The sequence below is a fragment of the Chiloscyllium punctatum genome, chromosome 10 (assembly GCF_047496795.1).
Source record: "Chiloscyllium punctatum isolate Juve2018m chromosome 10, sChiPun1.3, whole genome shotgun sequence".
NCBI lineage: Eukaryota > Metazoa > Chordata > Chondrichthyes > Orectolobiformes > Hemiscylliidae > Chiloscyllium > Chiloscyllium punctatum.
In genome coordinates this window covers 59,228,227-59,249,593 of record NC_092748.1, presented here as the reverse complement: position 1 = coordinate 59,249,593, position 21,367 = coordinate 59,228,227, and the positions used below count along the sequence as shown (strand labels likewise).

General features: G+C 38.3%; 1 protein-coding gene across 4 annotated transcripts in view; it reads right to left on the bottom strand.

The window, feature by feature from the left end:
* Positions 1-21,367, bottom strand: part of ubr3 (ubiquitin protein ligase E3 component n-recognin 3) — a 356,926-nt gene that overhangs the window by 153,142 nt on the left and 182,417 nt on the right. For all 4 annotated transcript variants that reach the window (XR_011961687.1, XM_072579281.1, XM_072579282.1 and 1 more), the window contains exon 25: positions 12,780-12,868. Coding sequence is in view for 3 of the 4 variants with exons in the window: in XM_072579281.1 (XP_072435382.1) it covers positions 12,780-12,868 (89 nt within the window). In the remaining variant the exon portion in view is untranslated. The remainder of the gene's footprint in view (positions 1-12,779; positions 12,869-21,367) is intronic.

Below are 21,367 nucleotides of genomic sequence, written 5' to 3'. Positions count from 1 at the left end.
AAGAATCGGCCCAGTGGCGAAAGATGGCACCTGAAGGGTGTAGACAACAGCAAGGCAGTGGAGGGGGTTGGCAATACAGGCATTGATGATAATGAGCAAGCTGAGGACTGATGGATTCTCTTTCAGCTGTATTTTCCTACTTTTTTTCTTACTCTTAAACAATTTAAAATGGTGATAGTGGAAAAGCCTTTTACTGTATTTAACTATTTTCTCACTGTAAAATACATGTGACAAAATCATACATTCATTCAACTTGTTTTTAAACTGTCATCACATCAAACGTTCAGTCAATTATTGCCCACATTGTAATAAAAGGAGAATTCTTTGCTTTTACTAATCAAGTATGGAATTTATTAAATAAGGAAAGCGTGACTACCTCTAGATTTGAAAATTCCAGTGCACTCTTGAATAGCCACATAAGTTCAGCAAAGAAATGTTGACAGGTGGATACGAGCAGAAGGAGCTGAAACCACCTATGAAGTATGAGTACATACATTTGTATAAAATTATAAACTTATTTATGAACTTCATAACAAACTGCTGGGGTATCACACTTGAAACATGCCCCACTATCCCTCGAGTCATTACAAAGATGAACCAGATTTACTACTACTACATTTCTCAATCATACCTAACTGTCTAATTCAGATTGCAAGTGTATACACACCCATTTTGTGTACTTAACAAGAAAAAAAAGTTAATGATCAACAAATTGCATGGATAGGCTAAATAGACAAAGTCTTTTCCCTGGGGTCGGGGAGTCCAGAACTAGAGGGCATAGGTTTAGGGTGAGAGGGGTAAGTTATAAAAGAGACCTAAGGGGCAACTTTTTCACGCAGAGTGGTACGTGTATGGAATGAGCTGCCAGAAGATGTGATGGAGACTGGTACAATTGCAACATTTAAGAGGCATTTGGATGGGTGTATGAATAGGGAAGGGTTCGGAGGGATATGGGCCGGGTGCTGGCAGGTGGGACTAGATTGGGTTGGGATATCTGGTCGGCATGGACGGGTTGGACCAAAGGGTCTGTTTTCATGCTGTACATCTCTATGACTCTAAATTGCCTTAAACCGATGGTAACAATGAAATATGAATTACTATCTTAAAACTTTATAATTCTACTAATTCTTGACTACACAGACACACAAAAGGTATGGATTTTAAGGGTGAGAAAACAAAGATATAACAGTTCAGAAGCATCAATCTGGAATAGAGATTTCAATAAGTTAATTGAGTTCAATATCTTCTCACATCTTTCAATCCCCTTTAGTTCTTCATTGACAACACAAAGTTGTTTGCGCCAATGTTCAGGCACTGGGGAAGAATTGATCCTTTACATATCCTTGAAGGATTTCCTTTTCTCTTATTTGATTGGGGTATGCAAACAAAGCAGTTCAATAAAAAAAGGATGACAACAATTAGCAGGAGTTAGATTTGCTGGTATATCTCACACACAGGAGGGACAGAGAGCTATATTTTGATACTTTCCCTTCAGAGGTTAGGTCCTCACCACTGCAACGCTCTCACACAAAAACGGGTGAAGCTATGACTTTCGCTCCAACCAAACCAATACCCAGGATCAAGTCCACTCTGTCTATCCACTCTCCCTACCACTAGTCACATTCCAAATGCACTCTGTACAACAGAATCAGGATATACTCACCACTTATCCCATTTGAGAATACTTTGGTTTTACTTAACTCTCTGGTGAGAACACTAGATCCTTTTCCAACAAAAAGGCCTGAGTGGCTTCTAGGTCCCTTCAATGTAGGATGGATTTATCTACATTGTTTGAACAAAAAAAGCACATCATCCCTTTTGACAAAAACCTTTTCTCTATCTCTTGTTTACCTTCTTCACCATTCTTGCACTTAGCAATGCTTGCCACAGATCTCTTAGTTGTAGTTAAAGCTACAATTTGATCAGTGGCATTTTCATTTGAGTTGCTTTTTCATATTCACTCTTACAAACCCCAATAAGTACCATAGGTTTTTCCTACAACTTCAAGCATTCTGAATGCGTGAACAACTTTATTACAATTGAAAAACATTTTCACCTTGACTTTCAGCACCTTCTGTTTTGACTGGAGGAGGAGATCTTGGGGCACTCCCAGCTGTCTTTTCCTTACTCTGGCTAATTAGTTTCCTTTCACACTCCCACTTTCGATCCTTTCCCTTGCACTTTTGAACTTATGGGGCCAACAAAAATTAATTGTTTAGTTCAATGGAGCAGCTCATAATAGTCAACTTTTACCTCTGCCTGTCTGGCAGTCACAAAGTTTCAGTCTTCAACTGGATTATTAAAACAAAGTAGATTTTTGTTAGTCAAGAATATCAAAAGAAACAAGATGTATGGGTGAAGTTGGGATTATTAGTCAGCCATGGTCTCATCAAATAAGGAAACAAACATGAGAATGTGAATGGCCTATTCTTAATCCTACATGGCTGATTAACAAAACATAATTTTTATACACCATTACACCAACTAATTAATTCTAAAGGTTAATAGCTTACAGATATCAAACAAATCCTTTGTTTGCTTCCTATAAAACAATTAGAAGGACAGTACAATACATACAAGCATTCCCATACACTATGCCAGTAAGTTATAGATAGTGAATAAACCACTGATAGTTTCTATGTAATAGCATCCAAATCACATATTGAGCAAAGGAAATATTGAAGATACTGGGAGGTTGAGGGGAGGGATGCCACCTGTCCATACTAGAAGGCAAGAATGGTTCATAAACCAAGCCAAAAAAAAGTGACTTGAAGTAGAGAAGAAAGATAGGCATGGAGCGGGTTTGGGAAGGAATTTTAGAGTTTCGGGCTCAGGCAGTTTCAGGCATGACTATCAACAATACAGGAATTAAGATCAAGAATGCACAAGAGATCAGAATTGGAGGAGGAGTGACACTTAGACTGAAAGAAGTTAGAGACTGGAAGAAGGTAAATGATCTGGTTCAGATTCAAACAAACAACGACCTTTTGTTTGGAAAGAAATGGAATTGATGACTAAGGAGTGGAGTTTGTTGTGGAGACCACAAAAAATGGTGCAGATCTAATAAGCTAGGGTTTCACTCTGGGATTTTGATATTTTTCCTAAACAAGCTGTTCAGAGATGTTATTACACATCTCTGAAGCTGGTGGGAATTGAACCTGGGTCAAGAACGTGGTGCTGGAAAAGCACAGCCATCAGGCAGCATCCAAGAAGCAGGAAAATCAATGTTTTAGGCTAAAACCCTTCATTCAGGAATGAACCTGGGCCTCCTGTCTCAGAGAGGGAGGAACTCTATCACTGTGGCACAAGAGTCCTATCCATTCTAGGATCAGACTTGATCCGTATTAAGATAAACTGGGATCCTAAACTGCACCATTATTCTGTTAAGCAAAACCTGAACTCAGAATTTCAACAATGTATTTCTTAAAAATTATATTATTGCAAATGTTTATTTGAATAAAATTTAAACTAATGTATCAACAAGAGACATTGCAGGGCAGTACATTACAGCTGTAGAAATCAATTTCTTATCATGTAATATGTAGCTTCTTATTTGACACTAACCCATAACACAATGTAACAATAAATGCACCATTATAAATTAACTTAAAATGTCAAAACATTTTCAATTTCATGAAAATGTACCAATATTTATTTTGAAATGAAGGTCAAAGACCAACTAAGAATTTGTTCCAATACAACCCGAAAATGATGCCTTCCATTATTAAAGCTGTATACCATTGCTTCAGGCTACAGAAAGTGTATTACCACTGTGGTCATAATGTATTATGGTGCAAAACATTCCCAAGGATTGGCACATATAAAATATGTTTCTGCATCTTACAAAAAAAGATAACCTCAAACGAAAATTAGTTTTTCTTTTAATCTAATAGATTGTCTATAAACAATCATTGATGTACAAAACCAAAGCAATTCAATTTTATTGCCTCTGGCAGCTCCATTTTAACCCTACCGTTCCAGTGAAAATCAGGCAAACATGCAGTTACATATGAACATGATTGTAGCAGTACAAATCTTGACTATTTTTGACTACTGTAATGTGAATCTGCAAAGTTTTGAAAGGCAGTTAAGTATTTGCCTAAAGGAGGATACAGATTAATGCAACTCAAATTCTATTATTCAACAGGTCCCAAGTGCACATAAAGAAGCACCTCTATAGGATTTAAAACTTCCCTTTTGAGAATGTACCGTAGGGCCCCAAAGCATCTGCTTTCCATACATCATCTCGCCTCCCACATGATTCTCAAAATAAACTTCCCCATCAATTACTTGAAAGTCAACTTTTAGTCAAGAACTATCCAAAGCTTTTGCTGCCAACAGCTGCTGTCTCCCCTCTTCACAGAATTTAGGTGTGTTACAATTCTGGAGGGCCTCAGAAACTTTATTGTTGAACAGATGAAATTTTAAATCTCAGTTACTTATTAAGAGAAGAAAGCCTCAAGATTCCATGATTCCTCAATAAATTTTACTACACAAGAGACGACAAAGCGAACAGTAAATTCAATCTGCCTTAAATTCCAACACCTAGAAATAAGGTGACATAAACAGGAATTAACAGTTAAACACACCACAAAAGGTGTGTATTAAATATTAGACACTGGCTGGGACAAGATGGCATTTATGCTGATGATGGGGATTTTGAGGGCAGGGGCCAGTGGATTGAGCACAAAGGTGGAATTGGAGCCCACAGGAAGAGAAAGAAAGTTATGCACAAGAAGGGATGGTTGATAGCCAGCCCGGAAACAGAAAACCGATGAGGCCAATAAGTAGGCAAAAATGGGTTGCTTGTGCTGAAAAGAGTTGGTGTCAAAACAGGGACCAGGATGCAGGATATGTAAAGGGACATGGAAGGAGATATTCAGGCTCTAAAATTATTGAACTGAATATTGAATCCTGAAGGCTGCAGGGTCCCCAAACAGAAAACAAGAGCCTCAGTGGGATGCAGCAATAGGTCCAACATATTGGCAAAGATCAGTGTTCTGTTGAAGTGCCAGACAAGTGGAAGTTAAGGGTCATCTTTTGGACAAAGTATAGGCAATCCACAAAAAGGTCACCCAGTCTGCATTTCACCTCTGAGCTTCAAGGAGACCACATTATGAGCAGCAAACATATTGGACTAGATACAGTGAAGTGCAGTAAGAATTAAGTGCAGTAAATCTCTTCCCTCCTACTTTCATTCAATCCAATCAACACATCCTTTCAGGAGCTTTATCGAGCAGTTGCCTCAAATATTCATTATGTCAGCGTCAGACAGATCTTACCAATTTCTCAGTGATTCATCCAGGCACCAGTAATCACCAAGTCACAATAAGCTTCAACTCGGTCTTTCCTCCGAGGAATTTTACCTCCTCTCTTTCAAGAGCACAGCCTGACTTCCCGCTCCGGTTTCCTCCCACAGTCCAAAGATGTGCAGGTTAGGTGAATTGACCATGCTAAATTGCCCACAATGTTAGGTGGTATCGTCAGGGGTAAATGCAGGGGAATGGGTCTGGGTGGATTGTTTTTCGGAGGGTCAGTGTGGACTTGTTGGGCCGAAGGGCCTGTTTCCACACTGTAGGGAATCTAATCTAATCTAATACAGCAGTTCCAACTCAACCTTGAAGCCCTCTTACTTCTTTCGTCGGAAATAAACTGTCAGACAACTGAACTCCAGTTTAAACTTTTTCAACAACTTCTTACATTCTAGATTTTCAACTTCTTTGCTTGGTATTGCATCCTAAATGGGATAAAGCTCTATCTCTGCATTTACATGTTGCAAAATACCAGCTATCTTGCTCCCCTGACACTTCTCCTTGGGACATTTCTGTGTCAGAAGCTCCAGTCGGACTTGGCAACAACTCACCCAAAGCTTTTTAGAATTCTACCCCCAACAACACATAGCTAATGACAGCAAATTAGCTACATAAAGCTGATTGACTTTTACATTTACCTCCAATTCACTTTCATATTCACTGTTATTCTTGCTTTCCCATGTCCTATGGTCAGATTTTGAATACCCAGTCACAATGCAACTTTTCACACAAAACCCCGAGTTTTTGGGAGGACTTTCATTAAAGATGTTCAAGCTATCTTTTACAATTGTACAGCTTGTCCGTAGATGCTGCCTGCATTTACATTAACATTACAGCCCCGGACATCCAAGGGCTTGAGGCCTTTGCCTTTGCCCTGGTCATCTCACTGATGCAACACAACTAGTCCTCTCTGCCCCTTGCACCTCTTCCTATGACCAGAGCATAGGCAACAGTGTCAAATGGTCTCACAATAGGATACCATTAGTACAGTTTGGTCGAGCTGAGGTCTTTGCCAGATGGAATGCAAAGGGTACTGGACTATTCAAGTTGTGAAGTAACTAATATGGCCAATTACCCTTTAGATGAGCCTCTTCCCTCCCACATTCATTCAACTCAATCAACACACCCTTTCCGGTGCTTCATTGTTCATTCTGTCAGTGTCAGCTTCAACTCATTGGGAAGCACTCTTGCTGCTGAGTCAGAAAGTTGAGGTTTCAGGTCTCACTGATTGCTAAACATTGTACAAAAATCTCGCCTGACAGCACTTCTTCAGTTGGAGATACCATCTCGCAAATGAATCAGTAAACTGCTATCCGTCTGCTCCCTCAAGTGCATGTAATATATCCCATGATGCTCGTTTGAAGAGGAGCAGAACAGTTATCCCTCAAATCAACACTACTAACACAGATTACCTGGTCACTATCATAGCACTATATGTGGGAGCCTGTTGTGTTTTCGCAAATTATTTCTGACAATACAAATATGACAACATTTCAAAAGTAAAATAAGGGACTCTGTGGAGTCCCAACATTGTGAAAGGAGCTATACTAACAAAGATCTGTCGCCTCAGAGAATTTAACAGTCTAGCCATTCTTTGAATAAAGAAATCTCTCTTGAATTCTCTTTTGGGTTTATTAGTACTGTCTTCATTTTGTGGCTACAAGTTCTGTTTTTCTCCCAGAAGTGGAAACATCATCTGTATGCCATTTCAAATCCTCCAGAAAGTCAATTAGAATGCTACTCAACTTGGCTGCAATGTGCATTTGAAAGTCCTTGTTCTTTTAGTTAATTTTGTGCAAATTACAATGAAATCACAGTAACCTGGCAAACTTGCCAATTGCTATGCTTACTTCCTCAAGTAGGTCTATTTCTTCACCATCCCAATACTGCCAGGCCCTCCCTTATAAATGATAACTTCCAGCAAATGGAAGTAACCATAATTTTTAATTCCAGCACACAAAACCTGAAAAATATTCTATGACAAGCAAACAGTGGGAAAACATAACATGCAAGAAACAAAGTAAAAATCTGTATAGATACCTTTTTAAAAATTACTTCAGTTCCAATTTTTTGCTTAAGCCTATCTGGTGCTAAATATAATCAACTATTGCATTTGTTTTCAATCAACATCCAATCAAAAAATATAAAGGAAACCAATTTCATTATTATCAATCTTAGAAAGACTTGGCATGAATGTCAGTAAATTCCAATTAATTTACCTCACAATTTCAATTCTCTTTATTCGCAAAAAAAACGTACTGCTGCATAAATGGAAACTTTGTAAATGAGAAGTCAGGTTTTGTAATTCAAAGATCTTACTTAATTGAATTAGACCATATTCTGCAAAGTGTTTCTCTTTGGTTAAAAAAACACAATTCTTACCAAAGCCAAACAGGAGGTTATCACAAAGAATACATCCAAATTGCCTAATACACAATATTTTTCAAGATTGTAGTCAGGTGCTTTTCTGTATTTAATTGCTTTTGCATGCAACATCAAGATAATATCGTTTATAGGCCTAAAGCTAAGTAAATATGCAAGAAATTTGCTGAGGGCAGTACAAGTCTCTAATTGCAAAGAACATTTTCCCTCACTAAACAGTGTGTGTCAGAGTAGCTCTCTAGAGGCAGCACAACTATTAGTACTTTGATACCTTCTGTCTCAACCCTTCACCTCAGTCCCCAAAAGACAGTTGGATTCCAATTTATTTTTCTAACCAGGCTCAACAGCCTGATAATGCAAGATTTTTCTAATGTCACCTTGCTAGCATTAAAAAAAATGACTACACTTTGTTCTTATTTGCCCGAGGTATTTCTATTTCGAGGACTAAGCAATAACATTTGAAATACCTCCCACTGAGAAGCACACAAAATTCTTTGAAACTCAGTTGGTGTTAGTTGGGTGCCTGGCAGCCTTGATCAAGGCCCCTAAATATACATAATTTAATATTTCAGCTACTTAGATGGAAAAATAAATGTTTTATCACAGCCTTATACGTTAATCTCAAGATTTAGACAAAATTAGGAGTGATAGGAAAATATCTGAACATATCCTTAGCCTCTAGCTATTTTCTACACCATTGGCCACAAAATAAACCAATCATTACTGATTAGTGGCAGTCAAATAATGGCTGTAAAAACTGTCGATCGTTAGAATGTTAAACAGATACTAGAACTCATATTTGGCAAATTAATAAGCATACTGTGTCAACTTAATGGTTTTACTTCCAACCATTAAGTAGCAGCTCAATCCTAACCAGTCTTGAAATTAAGAATGCTTCTTAAGATCTAACAATGAGAACCCCAATCACACGTCTATCCCCAGCAAGTGTATCTCCTGAATGCTAATAAATATCCAACTTTAAACATTGAAATTAACAAAGAAATAATGAAAGAGGTTTGAAGAAAGTTTTTAAAAGCTTGTCAAACACAAAACTGGGGCTCAGTATGGTTTGCTGTTTGGGTGCTCATGGACTAAAATGGCATCTGCTGTGGACATGATTCTGCTGTGAATTACACCCTGCGTCAATTCAGCCATTTACAACTATTGTTCACCAGAACTACACAGAGCAAATATATTTTCTTATTCTTCCATGAGACTGTAGGTGTTCCACAAAGCAGTCACCCAGTCTGCTTTTGGTTTCTCCAATGTAGAGTAGACCACATTGGATGCAGCGAATACAGTGCACAAGATTGCAGGAGGTACAGGTGAAATGCTGTCTGCATTTCAAACAGTTGCTGTGAATTAATGCTGCACCACTATTCCTGAAAGTTTCCAATGTGATTTGCAATCCAATCTAATCCCCAATCCCTTTCAATACTTCACAGTCCAACCTACATAAAATCAGAATGAACCACCATTTCTGACTCTCTGCTTATAGACTTCTTAAAACCTTGCCACACTACTTTTTCACCCTAGAAGTTAAAGGTTTGCTTTACTCTTTTATAAATGGTGTTGAGGATCTTATTAGGCAACACACAATGTTTGCTGACAACCAAACAGATTAAAGTGATCAGCAACACAAGAAAAAAAGCAAAACAGGGGGGACTCTTGTAGTGCAGTGGTAGCATGGCTAGCCAGGAGGCTCACATTCAGGTCCCATCTGTTCCAGAAGTGGGTTCATTGTACATCAGAAGCATGTCTGACTCCAGATTAGAAGGTTGCGTGTAGAAATTATGTCAGGCTCACTGATTCTTAGTGCAGCACAAATCTTGGATTTAAGCCCGGATGGATCAATTGGCAAAGTATGAGACTTTTAAAGTGAGTGTCAAGGGTCAAAACTCTTATCTGAATTCTTTTAGAAGGGTTCTTTGGATGCAGTGGTAATGTCTCTATCTCTAGGCAAAAGCACGGAGTTAAAGTTCCACCTTCCCTCAGAGGTATGACATAACATATCCAACCAGTTGATTGAAAATAACTGAAAAGCAAGAGCAGCCAATTGTCATACTGGTCTGATGAAGCCCAAACTCATCTGATCTCAGATAGTAAGCAGACTCGGAAGCTCAACAGACTCAAGCTTGGTTAGTACTTAGATAGGAGACTGCCTTGGAATACCACATAATAGGTTATAGGGATCTTATGGTGCAGTGGTAATGTCCCTTCCTCTGAGTGATCAAGTCCAACCTGTTCCAGTGGTGTGTCATAGCAATTCTGAACAGACGGATTAAAAATATCTAACAGACAAGAGAGAACACAGTGTTTCTGAAGTATAAGACCATAAGACATATGAGCAGAAATCATTTAACCCATCGAGTCTGCTCCGCCATTCAATCATGGCAGATAAATTTCTCCACCCCATTCTCCTGCTTTCTCCCCATAACCCTTGATCCCACTGACAATTAAGAACCCTTCTATCTCTGTCTTGAATATATTCAATGACCTGGACTTCCCAGCCTTCTGTGGCAATGAATTCCATAGATTCACCACTCTCTGGCTGAAGAGATTTCTCCTTAGCTCTTTTCTTAAGGGTCTCCCCTTTAGTCGAAGGCTGTGCTCTCAGGTCCTAGACTCTCCTCCCAATGGAAATATCTTCCCAACATCCAATCTGTCCAGGCCATTCAAGTATTCTGTAAGTTTCAATTAGACATTCTTATCCTTCTAAATTGTGGTGGTTGTTACATTCACTTCACATACAAACGGCCACTTGTTCAAAACTACACAGACACTGGGAGAAGGCTTTAGTGGTGCAGAAGTATTGTTCGTGCCTCTGCATCTAAAGCTCAGGGTTCAATTTACACCTGCCATGGAGGTGCATCATAAATCTGAACAGATTGCTTAAAAATACCTAAAAAGAGAGGGGTTCGTGACACAGTACTAGTGTCTCTGTCTCAAGATCGGAAGGCCCAGATGCAAATCCCACTTGCTATTAGTATGTTATAGCATGTCAGAACAGGTCTCTTTGGTGAATGAGATTTTTTATCAGAATTTGCAGATTCCAGCTGTGAACACAGTCTACAGATCAATCTGATTAGGATACTGTGGTTGTCTCCCAACTTTTGGGCCAAAAGTCTAGGTTCAAGTCCCATCTACTGTAAAGGTGTGTTATAGCATGCCTTAACAGTTAGTTTAAAAATACTTTAAACAGCAAGCGAGACATCACTGCCGTCATGTCTCTACTTCTGGGCCAGAAGGTGCCAGCTCAAGCCGCACCTGCCACATGCATATCTAAACAGGGAAGGAGATTAAAAAAAATTAAAAGGCAAGAGACAACTAAGTAGATCCTCATGCTATTTCACATGGTTTTATTCATTTTATCATAAAACTTTTTCTCCATTTCAGGGACAAAAGGGAAGTGCAAGAAGGATTAGCAGGCTCAGCAAGTAAGTCAAGTTGCTGTTTAAAAGCATGGGCACAAACTACTCCATCTGTATTCACCAGCTAAATACTGATACTTGTATCCTCAAGATTCTCCCTTCCTCCATCAATGCACTCCATAGCCGGTCTCTACCAAGCCCTCACAGTATGTTATAACTTCCCCTCAGTCCTCTGCCATCATTGAAGAGGCACATCTCTTTCTTTCCTTCAGATCACCCAAACAGGTTTTTTTGATTTCACATACCAGTCTTCCAATTTGTAGGCTGAAGAAATCAAAGTTAGTGAAAGACTACGATCACTTTAAAAAAAGCCAATATGGTACAAAAATATCAAATCAAAACACACCAAACATAGCTGCTTGTGCCAATAGCAAAAAATTATTTCTCCAGCATGGCATTTTCTCTCTATATTTTATAATGCTCTCTGATTTCTATTTTCCAAATGCTGTTCCTGATTTTTCGTTCCTCTCTACAGGTTCTGCAATATTTTTTGCAGTTTTCTTTTTGGCCCAAAATAAATTTGTTATGATATTTCCCGTTGCATCTGTAATTTCTTTTCCTACCAACTCCAGATGTTTGGTTCTCTTTGTAATTCCCTAAACATTTGCTCTTCTCTCAGCAGTGTAATACTCCCCTAGGTGCCACAATGCAGTTCAATTAATGTGAAATAAGTAGTACAAGTTAAAAGTCACACAACATCAGGTTATAGTCCAACAGGTTTATTTGGAAGCACTAGCTTTCGGAATGCTGCTCCTTCATCAGGTGGTTGTGCTGTATAAGCTCATAAGACACAAATATTATCGCAAAAGATCACAGTGTCATACAGTGATATGTTGAACAAACCCAAATTGTTAAGTCTTTCATCTTTTCGAATCCAGGTTTCAGTTCATTAATATGTAAATCCCAGAATTTCTTTACATCACCTTATCGAAATAACTTAAGGCTTTATCACAAAAGGTGAAGTCTCAGGTCAGATAATGCATTAAAGGAGTGAGGTCACAGTCTGTCTGTACCCCAATCTTGAGTCAAACTGGTTGTATTTCCAAAGTGAAATTTACAAAATATGATATGTATTGACTGCCTGCAGATTATGCATCTTTTGAGCAAACTCCACAACCACCTGTTGGAGGAGCAGCGCTCCAAGAGCTACTGCTTCCAAATAAACCTGTTGGACTATAATCTGATGTTGTGTGATTCTTAACTTTGTCCACCCCAGTCCAACACCAGCTCCTTCACATCATAGTACAAGATAGTAATTCTTCTCAGTTCGGCAGAATTTAAATTCAAGTAATAAATTTAGATTGTACAGCTTGTCTCATGAATGGCACCATGAAACTAACATTGATTATCACAAAGACTCATCTGGCTTATTGATGCCCTTTATGGAAGGTAATCCTTACCTGTTTTGTCCTACATGTGATTGCAGACCCACAAGAATATGGCTCACTTTTAAATATCTCTAAAATGTCAGAGCAAGCTGCTCAGTTCAAGGACATTAGGGACGGACAACAAATGCCAGCCGTGCCCACTTTCCATAAAGGAATAAAAAGAAAGATTCGCAATATATTAGAATCCAAAGAACTGTGTTATTCATACTAAACTGATAATAGGTCTCAACTGGACAAATAGAGTGGGAGAATAAATAAAAGCTTACCAAGATCCATTGCTGTTTCCATGAAACTTTTTTGTCTTGAGGCAAATTCAGCAAGCAACTTCTGTTGTCTCTCTCTGGCTTTCTGACGTCTGTACAGAAAAAAACCCACCAAAATGTAATCATAATTGACAAAATTAAGATTGAGAAAAAATACAATTCTTTTCAAAAATATAGGAGATTTATTGTGACCTATTAAACTGCAGACATTTCCTCCTGCACAGTAATCAACATCAGCATGATAGAATAAAATTACTTGATTTAATTAGAACATCCCATTCAGACATTGAGCAAAGAAAAAATATAATTATAATAGTAGCCAGCTTTTCCACATTATGAACTTTTAAATATATTTAAAGTTTCAGACAGAATACTCTGTCTCAAATTTCATACCAACTACTTCAGTATCAATCCACTTTATTGGGTTAGATTAATCAGCAATGAATGGAACACATCAGGTTCAACCAGAAATAAGATTTGGAAATTTTATTCCACCATTCAGTATTTCAAAATGTGCACAGACAGAAAGAAACAAAAACACAGAATCGACTGTCCTTCTATAAGGCCTTTCAAAACTTCAGGATATCATAAAAAGTTTCACAACCATTGAGTCAATGTTGAAACTGTCCTGTAGTCAAAATGTGGCAGTCAACTTGCACACAGAAACAGACAAATGACCAGATGATCTGTTTTACTGATGTTGTTTTTGAAGGGTAACTTCTCCAAGGACAGTAGGAGAACATTGTCACTTACTTTAAATAGTACCATTGGATATTTTATGTCCAAAATAACATGACAGACTTGGTTTAATTTGGTTGAACTGTCTCAAAGACAGTGCTTCGGCCAGTATAGCACTCCTGACTCAGAAGCAAATATACTCCAACACTGAGTCAAGGATGACACTTCACAATTACAGGAGGTTTTCATAAATTTAACTTATCTTAGAATCGTCCAACATTCAAAGTTGTACGCTATATTAACAGATGGTTAATTTGATCAAATAGCTACTGATGGTAACAAAATTGTATCAGATCTAGAATGATCCCTCATTTAATCCTGGTATAATTTCTTTCTCAATACATCCAAATAGAATTATTTATAGACAGTACTTAGAATAGAAATCAGATACGAATCTGAAGTGTTCCGGTTGGTTCAGAATGGCCCAGTGTGATTAGATCAGTATTCAATTTTTTAAGTTATATTTGAATTATTATAAAATTTTAATATTTTATAAAGCTCGATATTATCAGGTCATTTATTAATGATTAAAGATGATGCTGATCGGGGGAACAGTCAAGAGATTTAAAACCTATAGTTTATCTCATTCAACGACATTTTGCAATTCCGTTGCAATCAATGTTATACATTTAACACAATGATGGGCACAGCGTATATACAACTCAGCAGCTCACCATCACCTTCTCAATGTCAACTATAAATGCTGGTCGAGCCAGAGATGATCCTGTGACTGAAAGAAAAGATCCCGTCTATTAACAAAATATTGTTTATTAATATATGGGACATTCAGTACAGAAAAGTACACCACACTTCAAACCCAAATAACAAGCCTGAATGAGTCCTGGAGGGGTTATGCCCAAAATGCTGATTTTCCTGCTCTTCGAATGCTGCCTGACTGCACTTTTCCAGCAGCACACTCTCAACTCTGATATTCAGCATCCGCAGTTTTCACTTTCTCCAAGCCTGAATTGGTCATCAGAGTAATTCTTCATACCCAAAGAATTGTTGGTCTTTCCCAAATCTATTGTTGAAATCTCAAAAATCAATTTGATTGCTGCCAGGCTAGTTATCATTCAAGATCAGAATGGAACCCATCCTTGGATCTCATCTTTTACCTCAAAATGTAGGAGTATATGCATGGATGGTAGTGGCATGCAGATTTCTTATTTAAGTGGGATGAGAAATCATAAATTCATTTACCCACCGGCAGAACAGATGAGCTGCAAGACAAGCTCATTTCCAATGATAAACCCCAAACTATGGAAAAATCATTTCTCTTTGAGGAGGACCTTCCAGAGAAAAGGTCTATGTGTTATTCCCTCAGTTGACTTTGTCCTGCATGCCACCCACATTCATGGTGGCAAAGTTGATATCAAGGTGCCCACATTTCAGAGCTACAGGTCAACAGGTTGGTGTTGGGTTTGTCAACAAGAATCCTGACATTCAGATCGGAAACATAATTTTAATGAGTGGTATATGATTGATTTTTTTTCCTGCACCACTGTGGAGGTCATTGGATGCCAACTACCACTCAGTGTTAGCAGAAAAGGACTTTGATCCAATACAGGAATTTTCCAGATAACTAAAGTCAGGCTCTGCTGAGAAACAGCTATACTTTCTGTGATGATCTATATGCCCACATAACCTGGGGGCCAGGAACAGAATGAAACTGTTTGAATAAGTGGCAGACAAAGCATCAGTTGGAGACTGAAGACTTCCCAAAAAGAAAGGCAGTGCTGGTGGTAGATTAACCAGACTTGCCTTAAATGTTGCAGCAGAACAGCAAAGTAGAATGAATTTAGGTCTTGTGGCATTACCAGTGTAATTTAGAGCACAATATATCTTCCTGATGTTGAGAAGAGTCCAGGAATTTGAAGTAGAGCTTGAAAGAATATGTATCTCAAGGTTTTTTCCCTCCACAGGTCACAGAAGAGGCAGAAACAGGATCTTATTTTGCTTCCAGTGCAAGATGATGTAAAGTGAAGTCCAGAAACTTGAAATCAGGCTTGAGAAAATCTACAACCAGGTATTTTCCAGATGCTATGTTATGGGATAAGTTTTGAATCATCAGGCAGTGCATAGATTTTTAAGCTAATAAAATGGGCCCATCGGGGAATTTAACCACCTGAAATGAGGATTTAGAGTGGAGAAAGAGAACAGATGACAGATCACTACACATAGTTGGATGGAGTGAGGAGCATCCTGGAAAGCTGACTTCATAGGAGGTATCTAGAATGTGAAGAACTGTAGTTTATGCAATCCAATTAGAATTGGCACCAAATGGCCAGACTAATTGTCCATTACAGCCATTCAAGTCTGCATCGCCTTGACTTAAAGTAGAAATGAGGATTGTAGTAGAGGACTAGCCAGGTGGAATTGACAGTGAGACTGAGTTCATCCATAGCTAAAAAGTAATGCAGAGAATGGAGCACGAAAGGAATTTTGGAAATGCAACCATAAGTGAAATCAAGGAAAGTTTTTTTTTTCCAGGGTGAACGCAAGAGGTAAGTACAGAAGGCCAATCTCTTGCTTTATCCACATACCCCTGCACATTACTTTTATCCTCATAGCCATCCAATGCCCTCATGAATGTCTCAAATGAACCTGCCTCCACCAAACTTCCAGGCAGTGCATTCCATACCCTCAATGGTCTGAGCGAAAAAAATTTACCTGACTTCACCTTATTTTGTTGGCAGATCACTTGAAATTTATGTCCTCTTATTCTTGTTTCTTTTACAAGAATAGTTTCTCCCTACGTATTTAATCCACGATTCTGAAAACCTCTGTCAGATCACCTCTTAATCTTAAGGTCAACAGTCAACTGTAATATTATTACATCTGATTTCAGCCTCTCCCTCTCAAACTTGGGGTGAATTTTATCATATTACAGTCACTGCTCCATAAGACTTCCTTCACCTTAAGCTCATTAATCAAATCCGCCTCATTACACATCACCAAATCAAGGATTCCATCGTTCTGCTATCTAGTCCAAAAATCCATCTCGTTGACTCCCAAAAATTCATTTTCTTGGAATTCTCTACCAACCTGCTTTTCTCATCCTTGGAATCATTCTTGTAAATAACTTCTGGACTCACTCCAATACAGTCACATCTGTCTTAACAGACCATAAGCACAGCTCTCATTAGAGAGAAGCGATTAGTGGCAATTTAACTGAGGGCTACCAGATCTCAGGCAAGGGAAGAGGTTGAGAAGGCGAGTCCTTCATGGTAATCTCAAAATGGTGATGGGAATTGAATCCACGCTGTTGGCATCACACTGCTCTGCAAACCAACAATCCAGCCAACTGAGCTAAACCGATTCCCCTCTGTCCTATAATGTGTACCCACAACCGTAACAAACTTTCTGGAGCTTCCAGTGTGGTGAATTACACCACTGATCTAGCATATTGTTAATCGTAATTTCCTCTTCAGAAATCCATGTTGACACTTGCTGATCAACTCACCTTCTTTCCAAGTTGCTACCATTTCAATCTCAAATATTTGAGGCCAGAAGGTTCCCCACTACAGAAGTTCAACTGACTTATCTGTAAATGCTGGGCTTATCCTTACAACTGAAAAAAGCCATGTGTTTCTAATTTTCCTGTTTTCTGCCACCTCTCCAGAGTCTGAGGAAGACTGAAAAATTGTGGCCAGTGCCCTGCAATTTCGACTTTCATTTGCTTCAAAGTCCATAGATATATTTCACCAGTCCCGGTGCCTTGTCAACTTTAAATATCAACAATCTATCCAACACCACTGGACACAGTTTTACGTTTTACATGGTCACATAAGACTCTGGGACATCTTTTTATGCTGGCTATCAGCCTTTTCTCATAGTTCCTCTTTGCTTCTCTTATTTGCTTTACATTTCCCCTCTGTACCTTCAATACTCCTTTTGGTCCCCAATTTTATTTTCTATTATGACACTTGTCATAAGCACTTTTCTTCTTTATCTAAATTTCTATCTCTTTTGTCATCCACGGAGTTCTGAATTTGCTTGTTCCACCTTTCCCATTTGAGGTAACATGCCTTACCTGTCCTCAACTATCTTCTCTTCAAAGGTAGCCCATTGTTCAGTTACTGTGTTTTTCTGCCGAACTCTTGTTACAGTTAGTGCAGTCCAGTTGTGATCTTGCCCCCAACTTTAATAATCAAGTAGCATTTGAGGTAAAGACTAATTGCTGAATCTGGAGCGCTTTGGAAGGCTATGATTATTATTTTCTGTTCCCTTACCAACATTTGCAAAACATCCAAAATTACAATTCACTGTTCCTTTACTATCACTCAATAAAATTCCTGGAACCCCCCGCCTAACAGCACTGTGACTGTGTCTTAATCGGATGATACCAACATTTCAAAACCACGATTCAACATCATTTTCTCAAGCACAACTAGGGACAGAGAATCAGCAATATAAACAAATTAGAGGTTTCTGTATACACACAAACCCTGGGCTCGTACGATAATGACCAGATAATTCTACCAGCTCCCATTCACCTGCATCTCTTTCCATTGTCCAAATCAATTTTCTTCCACCATTGCTTCAAAACTTATAGAGTCATACAGTTAGGAAACAGACCCTTTAGTCCAACCAGTCCATGCCAACTATGTTCCCAAACGAAACTAGTTCCACCTGACTACGTTTGGCCCATATCCTCCAATGTTACCTATTCATGAATTTATCCAAATATCTTTCAAACATTGTAACTGCGTACCTGTGTCGACCACTTCCTCTGGCCATTCATTCCGCTCACAAACCACTCTGGGTAGTTCAGTAGACAGAACTAACTCGTACAAAAAGATTGTTGAACATTCAGAATCAAATTAGAAAATACTATCCTTCTTGTAAAGTTTATCTGAAGAAATTTAAAGGACATCAACTGAACCATTGTTGAAACAAGTTTTGTGATATTTGACCTGGGACCAACGTATTGATTGCTCCAACTTTAGGACACCGAAATGAAACCATTGCCTATTCATTAATTAAAAATAAAAGCATTTTAACTAATCGATCTCTGTTCTGGCGAGTGACACCACAGAAGAACTCTAACATTGAATAATTCAACATTTATATCTGGAGCTAATTAGGTAGGCTTCAAATAATTGTGCTATATTACAGCTAGATGGTCACCATCTCTTTCAATTATTCAAAAAGATGATCTTAGCCAGAATTCAATTATCTTTTAAAGCAACAAAGATCTGAACCTCATTTCATCAAAAATCAAGAGGTTATTCTAATCTGGTCCTGATCTACAGCTCTGAAATTATGAAATCCAAGTAGATAATGTGGGAAATACATATGCATCAAATCACACAGAAGGATTTGTGACAAATTGTAAATTGTAAGTGTAAAATGGATCATCTTCGAAAGCACTTTAATGGAGTGTAAGGTTAGCTCCATTAAATAATTTCGAAAACCAAAATTCTCACTTTGATCTACGTTTTGTAAATACCATTCAAATTGAAAATTCGATTGAAGTTAATTTGAAAAGTGTGAAATTTCAAAAGAACAAAAAATAAATTAATTTACAGAATCAAAAGACTAAACTAATATACTAGAAAGAAACAAGAGACATTGTTTAGCTCAATGGTTTTGGGGCAAGGTTACAACTGGAAACAGACTCTGGCATTGCATAAAAATCTTTGAGACAATGACTAAAATCTATTTCATGAAACTTATTCCTAACAGTCATGTCGGACGAGAAACATTAAGACTATTTCTTTCTCCACAGATGGTGCCAGACCCACTGCGTTTCTCCAGCACTTTGTTTTTATTCCATTTCATCGTCATTTGATCAGTCGAACTATGTCTAGAAATTGAACACTGGATTCCTTTACAATGAAGAATGAGGTCAAAGAAACATTTGATAATGCCAGCCAGGCAAAGGACAACTAAAAGAAGAAAATGAAATATCTAATGCTCTACTCCACATCACTAATAGGTTACAGCAACAATCAAGGAAGGGGGCTTAGGGCAGGGCTACAAAAAACAAATTGAATGTTTCTGACAGGAACCGAATTTTCAACTTCAGGGCAGGCATTCAAAATGACACGAGAATTATGGGAAGCGAAGCTTAAATTTTATACGAGAAGGAAGAGGAGGCATTTTGTTTTCCTACTTAGAAGCTAACCACTTGTGCCCCGACATGAATACTTGAAAATCTGAATAACTGGAAGGTGGCATACAGTTCTGGTATCACATAGGATGGATGTGATTGCACTGGAGGTGTACAGCTGACTTACCAGAATGCCACAGGAGCTGGCGGGTCTAAGCTGCGAGGGAAGATTGCAAATGGTGCAGTTATTTTTGTTGGGAGCAGTGAAAGTTGAGAGGAGACCTGAGGGGTGGATAAGATTACTAAGGGGACAGATAGGAAGGCACCTTTTCTACCAACAAAGAGCTCAATAACCAGAGGCATAGACTTAAGTAAAGAAGAAGAGTTAAAGAGAAAGAGAAATGATTTTCATTCAGAGAGTGGCAGGAGTCTGGAACTCACTGTCTGAATGGTCATTGCGACAGAAATTCTCTTTACATTTAGACATATTTAGATCCTGACTAATATTGCCATAGCCTCCAGAGCTATGAACCAAAAGCTGGAAAGTCAGATTTGTGTAATCAGATCTTTTTTGATTGGCAAGGGCACAATGGGCTGAATATCCTTCCTCCATGCTGTAAAGTCTGAGAGTCCCTTTCCCCGAACAACATCCTGAATAAGGAAAACTGCCCCTCAGCTATTCCAGATTCACAACCTGTTTACTCCACCCATACTCCCTTCTGTTAGGCTATTTCTTTCACTTTATGCTTCCTGTTTCCCATGTGAAGAAACAAGTTGCAGTGTAAAACCACCACCCATCTATTATTCCCTTTCATCTTGAGCTAAATGCTATGCAACCCTCATCCATGCTTCCTCAACCAATGTTCATTCCTTCTTTCCTTACACTTTTCCACCATCATCCTATCACTTTCTATCATGCTTGATCTACACATTAGACATTAGCCACATCTCCTTGCATCACTGCTAAAGATCAATTGGTATCTTAAATTATAATTTCACATATACCAAGCACACTGTGACAATTTCTTATTGGTAAATTTTAACTTTACCTGCCTAGCCGGAAACGGAACAGATTGGATTGGCATTAAAGTTAATAGAAAGGAAAACTGGGCTTAGTAAATTAAAATGGTTGGCTGCTCTGATGTTAGTTTCTCACCAGACAGAACACATTGACTTTGTATTCTACAGTGTGATAATTTTAAAGTAAGTCCTTCTGTCTGTTGCAGCTACTGTTAATGCTAAGGCTGTCAAGTCAGGTATTGATGAGGTGGTGACATTTGATAGTACTATCGATGACTCCTTCGATCATATTACTGGTTTGTAATTGCATTGAGAAAAAATGGCTATTTCACAACTTAATGTACAAAAATGAACAGCATACAAGAGGGCTCCTTCAAAGCTTCAAATGACTTTCTGTCTGCGTTCATTAAACATCTTAATATATTTCACAGCCAATGACAGTATGAAAGTAGGACAAATCAAAGTAATAAGAACAATAAAATAAAACAAAGAAGTACACATGCTGAAAATCTGAAACAAAAACACAACTGGGTCTGTGTTCTGTGTTATGAAGAAAGGTCACTGGACTCGAAATGTTAACTCAGCTTTCTCTCCACAGATGATATCAGATCCGTAGAGTTCCTCCAGCAATTTCTGATTTTGTTAACAAGAATAGTGTTGGTCAACTAATGCTTTAATAAGACCTCAAGTGAGATTAAGTAGTTATGAAAATGGACTAATAATCAGCACATGATAGCACTTATGATTAGAAATACATTCAGCATGAAACATTTTAGAA